The sequence below is a fragment of the Micromesistius poutassou genome (genome assembly GCF_964030765.1).
Source record: "Micromesistius poutassou genome assembly, contig: SCAFFOLD_1196, whole genome shotgun sequence".
In the NCBI taxonomy this organism is placed as follows: domain Eukaryota; kingdom Metazoa; phylum Chordata; class Actinopteri; order Gadiformes; family Gadidae; genus Micromesistius; species Micromesistius poutassou.
This window is the reverse complement of record NW_028177374.1, coordinates 7501-14561: the sequence shown is the minus strand read 5'-3', so window position 1 is coordinate 14561 and position 7061 is coordinate 7501. Positions and strand designations below refer to the sequence as shown.

The 7061-nt window shown below is 45.8% G+C and overlaps 1 protein-coding gene across 1 annotated transcript; it reads left to right on the top strand.

The window, feature by feature from the left end:
* Positions 1 to 419: 419 nt before the first annotated feature.
* Positions 420 to 1699, top strand: LOC311376189 (endonuclease domain-containing 1 protein-like; the record flags this gene model as incomplete). Its single annotated transcript, XM_084491053.1, has 2 exons — positions 420 to 656; positions 1091 to 1699. Exons 1-2 carry the CDS (start codon positions 471 to 473, stop codon positions 1697 to 1699), a joined length of 795 nt encoding a protein of 264 aa, XP_084347179.1. The 5' UTR covers positions 420 to 470.
* Positions 1700 to 7061: the final 5362 nt, after the last annotated feature.

The following is a 7061-nucleotide window of genomic DNA, read 5'->3' as shown; positions in this document are numbered from 1 at the left end:
GAGACTAACACACAACACACACACACACAAGTGGAAAGAGATGTACACACATGAGAATTACACACACCGTCCACACTAGTCTGCCGGTCCTGATAGCGCCCCACCACACGATTTGCCTCTCCTGTGATAGCATCATGAGTACCATGTTCACAGGGCAGAGCAGCACGTTCCCGACCCCGCCTCCAGACCTGAGGGCGGGGGGAGAGGGGGGGGGGGGGGTCACCGGTCTGACGGGCCCGCTTTGCCTATCTGAGAGGCTGCACCCAAATGAGAGCGACAAGGTAGTCGCCGCACCTGAGGTCTCCCCCGGCAGAACGGCTCGAAGAGGTCTGCGGAGAGGTTCAACAATGTCCGTCCCCAGACAGCGATGGTCGCTGGCTCTCCTCGCCGTCGGGTGCCTCTCGTCCGCCGCGCTCGCCACCGTGGTCCCGGACTTCAACCACGTGGAGCGCTGCAAGGACTCGCTGTACATGGGCACCCCCCCGCGGGGCCTGATGGAGGCCCACCTGAAGAAGATCTGCCAGCGCTACGGTGAGCGGCCGCGCTACGTCACGCTGTACGACACCGTCAAGCGCATCCCCGTCTACTCGGCCTACACCTTCAAGAAGACGGAGGCCGACCGCCGCGTGGACTACGCCTGGATGTACGAGCCCCAGGTCGGAGAGCTGACCTCTGACCTCCTGTTCAGGGCTGACCCTACATGTTTGTCATCCTTGATGTGCTGACCTTTGACCTCGTATTTATCTATGATGTGCTGACCTTTGACCTCATGTTTACCCAGGATGTTTAGTTTTGATGTTAGCAGGAGTACAGTAAAAGCTATCAGACACAGGCCCGACGGATAATAACAAGGTCAAATTGGGTTAAAAAGCCGACAATTTGTGGCTCCATCTGCCTCAGAAAATAGATCAGCCTTCAGTGTTTAATGAGTACACTAGACCTCCTAGGTGTGTCTCCTCCACCCTAGTGTTCTCCTCCTCCTCTAGACTAGGTGTCTCCTCCTCTAGACTAAGTGTGTCTCCTCCCTAAACCTCCTCCTCCTCCCTAACCCTTCTCCTCCTCCTCCCTAACGTTCTCCTCCTCCTCCCAGCTGGCTGAGCTGGACGGTAATGGCAACATGCTGACCTTCCCGACCGGCTACCTGCACATGAAGTTCGAGGACAGCCAGGCGGTGCTGGACGACTACTCTGACGTGGTCCTGTACGAGCGGGGCCAGCTCAACCCGGACCAGCACCAGTCTGACCTCAACGACCGCGCCGCCACCTACACCCTCACCAATGTGGTGCCGCAGATCCGGGAGTTCAACGTGGGCCCCTGGCAGGAGCACCAGGAGCGCATCCGCCTGCGTCTCAACAACTACTGCCGGGGCCACGCCTTCATAGTGACGGGAGTCACCACCAAGGGCAACACCATCCGCCGCAACAACCAGGACCGGCTGATGATCCCCGAGGACCTGTGGTCCGCCTACTGCTGCACCGACTACGACCGCAACGCGCCCCACGACGTAAGGGTGCGGTTCCCGTCGCAGGCGTCGCTGGCCAAGAACGCCAAGGAGGGGAACACGGTGCGGGAGATGACGGTGCAGGACCTGGAGAGCTTCCTGAAGACCAACATGGATGTGGACCTCAACCTGCAGATCTTCTACGACAACTGCGTCTCGCCGTCGCAGCTGCCCGCCTCGCTGTACCACATCATCTGAGGCCGGCGCGCACGGGCGCACGTAGACGCACACAAACACAGGCACACACAAACACATGCACACACACGTACCACTGCTCCTCATCTTGTTGTTGTTTTGTGCGTCTACATCTGGCTGAGTTGGTTTATAACTTTATCTGCAACCATTTCTAAACATGCAGAATATTAAACTCTAAGATTGATATTTTCTCTCGTGTCGTGTTCTGTCTGCAGGTCCATGAGACCAATACATCACATATATACGTGTATCACATTTCAATTATAAGATATTATATTTAAAAAAAAAACACGAATTCTTCAAATCCTGGTCCAGTCAACCATATTTGAGGGGGTTCCTATAAAAAATACTGGTAGGCTATTTGTTTTTATAGAAGTAGAACTCAAACTTATAGCTAAGTAGCAGACCAGCAGTATCTAGCCTATATTTTATTTAATAAACCACAATTTTACATACACGGAGAGAATAATATAACCATTGTAAAGATTTGAATATGTTATAGCCCTATTTAGGTTAAAATAATTGTGCAAATTCGTCTGATGAAACTAAGTTGAGCTGCAGAACTTTCTTTGATAACCGTGACTCAAGATTTAATTGAAAAGTGAGTCCTATACGTGTTTTATTTGACAGCAGAATACATGAGGATCTTTCATTTTCTTTTCGTTTTTAAACCATAGAGGGCATAGTTAGAGATCCCATAAGCCTCTTACAATCCAACTGGGCTATTACTCAACATTCACAGCTTTAAAGTATTTGTTCAAATGTCCTCTGTGAACTGTTTTATCCAGATGCCCAACATTTGAATATGGACTTAACATCTCCGCGTAATGAGCATGGAGGAGACCTGATGGTATCTGAGAGGAGCAGACCGATTAGAAACAGACGCTCTGATGGTGGGAGAGGAGCTGGTCCTAATGAAACCTGGACGTGTCACCGTCCACGTTCAAAACGCAATTAGTGAATCTAAAGGTTGTCGAAATGCGTATAAATAAAAATAATATTAACTTTTAAACAACAGAACGCAACATTAAAAAGCGTTCTGTTCGACTCTGCAGTGACGGTTTGCTGCAGCGGAGCTCAGTCAGCCACAGCGCTCTCTAGTGGTGGGGCCGCACGTTACTGCTGCATGTTGTGACCCAAAGGCGTTCTGTCTGTCCGTCTGTCTGTCCGTTCGTCCGTCCGTCTTGTCTGCCTGTCTACCTATGGAATATACATTTTGGGGAAAAGTCGCCTTTTAAAATAACAGATTTCAAGTATATTATTGTGCATTTCCAAAAATAATAATACTTATACAAATAAAAAGACAATACTATAAAAACGAGAGCATAATTTTCTAAACCCAACAATGAGATTTTTTATCCTGCTAACCATTTATTGATTAAGTTTACTGGAGATCAGGGGTATAAATAGAGACAGGTCACACTGTCCACAGAACATGGCCTGTTCAGCCCCAACTATCATGCCAGCGTATCATCATATACTGTATATACCAGTATGTATATACCAGCATATATATACCAGTAAATATATACCGGTGTATATATATATATATATATATATATATATATATATATATATACACCGGTATATATATACCAGCACACATGCAGTCCAGTCCACTGCAGGGTACAGAGACCAGGAGGATCCCGTCTGGGGTAGGCTATGAATGAGATCCCAATATCCACTCCCATAACTGACTTCATCTCAGATAAAGACTGAGTGATATGTGGAATGGATGCCAAGTATTGAACCAGTTGCCAAAATACATGAAAACAAGACGGCTACTTAAAATAAAGATACTCAGTCTTGTTTTAAAGATGGCTGCATGCTTCCTGCCAAATGTAGCATTCTCCCCCTGAACAACAGTGTTCCCCTGAACAGAATCGTGTTTGGCCGTACTTAGGAAGTGTAAAAGCATACTTTGACAACTATTACCAACAATGCTCCGATGTCACATAAACACACATTCCCCTGGCGGTCCGAGGAAGCAACGACCGGCAGGACCACACGTTTCACACACACCGCAGTAAAAAACCACTCGGCGAAACGACAGTAATGGTAAAACTATATTTGTTTAAGATTTTTTTTTAATGTTTTCCATTTCAGATACACAACATACATTGTGTAATAGCTTCTATCGGGAATAGAAAGGTAGACCCTCATTCTCCACGCGCCCGGTCCTTATGCTCTCTCTCACAGTATGTCGAGCTCAAGCAGGTTACGGAATCAGACAAATCAAAACAGGGACACACAGGTGCAAGCCTGGCATTTTTTTGTTTTTTTAAGTCCAGCGTTGACGTTTGAATATGAATATTATTCGAGACGCCATCCGAATGTCTTTGTCGTGGTGGTCGTTGTTTCGTTTCGTGTTAACGGTGGCGGTAAATTAACGGTAGGTGAGTGTAAACACGTGTAGTGTGACTGTGCTTCCATATTGTGTTGGCCGCCCCAACGGCGTTCCCCTCTAAAGAATAGCCTACAACGTTTCTGTGGAAAAAAAAACGCAGAAAGTTTCGGCAACTCAAACTTATGCCTAAGAGTTGGAATATAAATAATGAGCGAAAGAGTGTAGCGAAAGAACCAAGGAGCTAGCTCCAGATTTAGATTAACTCCTTGTGTTGGTTGTACAACTTCCTCTTTTGATATTTTTATGAAAACTATTATGTAACACTGGTAGTCCTACTTGTATTCTTATGTATCTAATGTATCTTTGGATATTTAACAGAGGAAAAAAGATATCAATGAATTAATTACTGAAAGCTGCCTCCAGGCTCCAAATGTGTTATGCTTGCATTAGCCGTTAGCAAATGGAGGTTTTTGCGGTTAGCTTTCTTCTGTGAGTCGGTTGAACTGAAGTCAAAAGCATCCCTGTCGAAATTTGTGTTGCCGGGGAATTTAACCTTCACGAAACGAATGCTAATCAACCGTACCTAAAGTGCTAACATTGTCTAAACTTGCACCTGCTGTCGTAAAGAAAATAATATATTTGGCCAATCACTCAAACTCAAACGATAAACATAATATTTACAAATTCTACTTTGTTCTCTTACACTTAAAAAATGTACAGTTAGTTTTTTGTGTGGCTTGGTATGTTCTCCCCTCCCTTGCGTCCTTGCCGGAGGGTGTATTGTATACTGTGAGTCACGTCATGTCAGAAACGTTCCGTAGTTTTCTTTTTTTATAATGCATCTTCCATGCATTGTCAGACCGCTGTGAGGAGCCATTCTCCTCACCCGTGATTCAGGGTGAGGGTTCGCTCCGCACTCCTTTAAAGTTCCTCCAGGTTCTCCCTCGTCTCAAGAGTGTCTCCCGCACGTCCAGAGCGCTTCAGACCGTCTCCGTTGTAATTTGTGCGAAGGGGAAACCGTTCCCGCCTGTTGAACTCGGACTCCGTATGGTTTCCACCGCCCGTCCCCGGCACAACGAAACAGGGAGGAAAGGGTCTCTCCGCGGAGGTAATGTCACCCAAAGACATAAAACCTTATTAAAGGAGGATAAAATTCTATTCAGTTTTAACATATAGACTATTTATGTAAAGTATTCTTTTTTTTGTACAACTAAAAAAGTGCTATTTTCAGGTGATACCGAGAGACAAAGACTGTGCAAAACTCACAGTTACGAAGAAAAAGAGGAACGGAAAAAACGGACAAGGAAGAAGTCTTTCACGGAGCGCGGTCGTCGGAGGCCAGGGGATGAAAATGAAAATGTTCCGTTTGTTCTGATCCAAGTTCTCCACCATCTCCTCCTTCGCCTTCTAACACCCTTAAAGTACCACAAAGTGCATCTCATACAGAGGAAGAAAACAAAGCTATATCCAGACTAAACCAATCAGGGAGGCGGGGGGGGTGGGGGGCAACAAGGCAAAGCATAAAAAAAAAGAACCAAATTTAAAAATCAATCCAAAAATCAAATCGAATGCAAAAATACAACTCCTCTATCCAAGCGCTTTAGAAAAAATAACATGCAAACATCTCCGAGAGCAAACTAGTTAATAAATCCTATTTTTCTCTTTGTCTTTTTTCTCCTGTGTACAAGGATATATAGAATCTGATTCCCTTGAACGAGAGGCCGCCCAGTGCAGCCTGAGAGTCCTAGAAGAAGAGAGCGTGTTGGCACTTCTCATGATGGTAAATCCTCCGTTGTGTACGCGTGGTGGAGCCCCCTGGTGTCCAGAGACCTCCCAGAGATCTCTTCATCACAGTACTTGGCAACAAGAATGCTGGTAAAAAGGTTTAAGATTTCAGAATATCACTTTTTCTTTTTTCTTGTTTGTTTTTTTTTCTTCTCATTCATACTCTTACAATTTATCAATAATACATAATTTACATTTGTTGTGTTCTTGTATAAAAGACTCCCAGGTAAAACGGGAGTCTAGGAGAGAGTGAGCTTGTTGGGAGGAGAGGTGGTGGTGTTGGAGGTGGTAGGGTTGGGATCTGATTGGAGGTGGTGTTGGGGGTGGTGGTGGTGGTGGTGTTGGGGGTGGTGGTGGTGTTGAGGGTGGTGGTGGTGGTGGTGTTGATGGTGGTGGTGGTAGGAGTGATGGGGGTAGGGGTGGGGGTCGTTGGTGTTTTGGGCGGAAGGGGGAAATGGCGGGAATGAGACTGGAATTCAAAATGGACGAAAGCGCGTAGAAAAATGTTGACATGGGATGTGAAGACAGAAACGGAGAGAGAGAGAGAGAGAGAGAGAGAGAGAGAGAGAGAGAGAGAGAGAGAGAGAGAGAGAGAGAGAGAGTGATAGAACGACACACAGAGAAAGCGTTGGTATACAAACGGAGCACTTCCCCTGTCGCTCACTGATGACGTCATCAGCACAGGCCGAACACGGCGGCTAGGACCCAATCTGGAGCAGTTCCAACATGGCCGCCACAGGGAGGCGTGGCTTAGGCCATCACCCCTCATGGGAAAGGAACAATATTCAAAATAGCCCACTAGTTCACACTTCGATTCCAAAAACAAGTCCGTTTTTTTATATATGTATATATATATATATATATATAGAAATAATACAAACATTATTGGAAAACATATATATTTTTAAATACATTCAGGTTTTTTTTTTTTTATACTGACAGTCCTTTTTATCTGAAGCCTACTCAATACATCTCAGAGCACAGAAACATCTCAAGCTATTAAATTACAATTATAACAAGCAATAACATAAAACCATCCGTAGCGCACGGGCCGGTCCACCAGCCAGTGATAAACGTCCTTCCAGATTGGGTCCAAAAAGCTGCGATTTGTAAAAGAAAAGAGAAAAAAGAGAAAAACAGAAACAAGCGAATCAAACCTGTGGAAACAAACGCGGCTCCTCACTGGAGGGAAAGCTCTGCTCATGAGGGACGGATTCTACCGGCGGCCGTTGC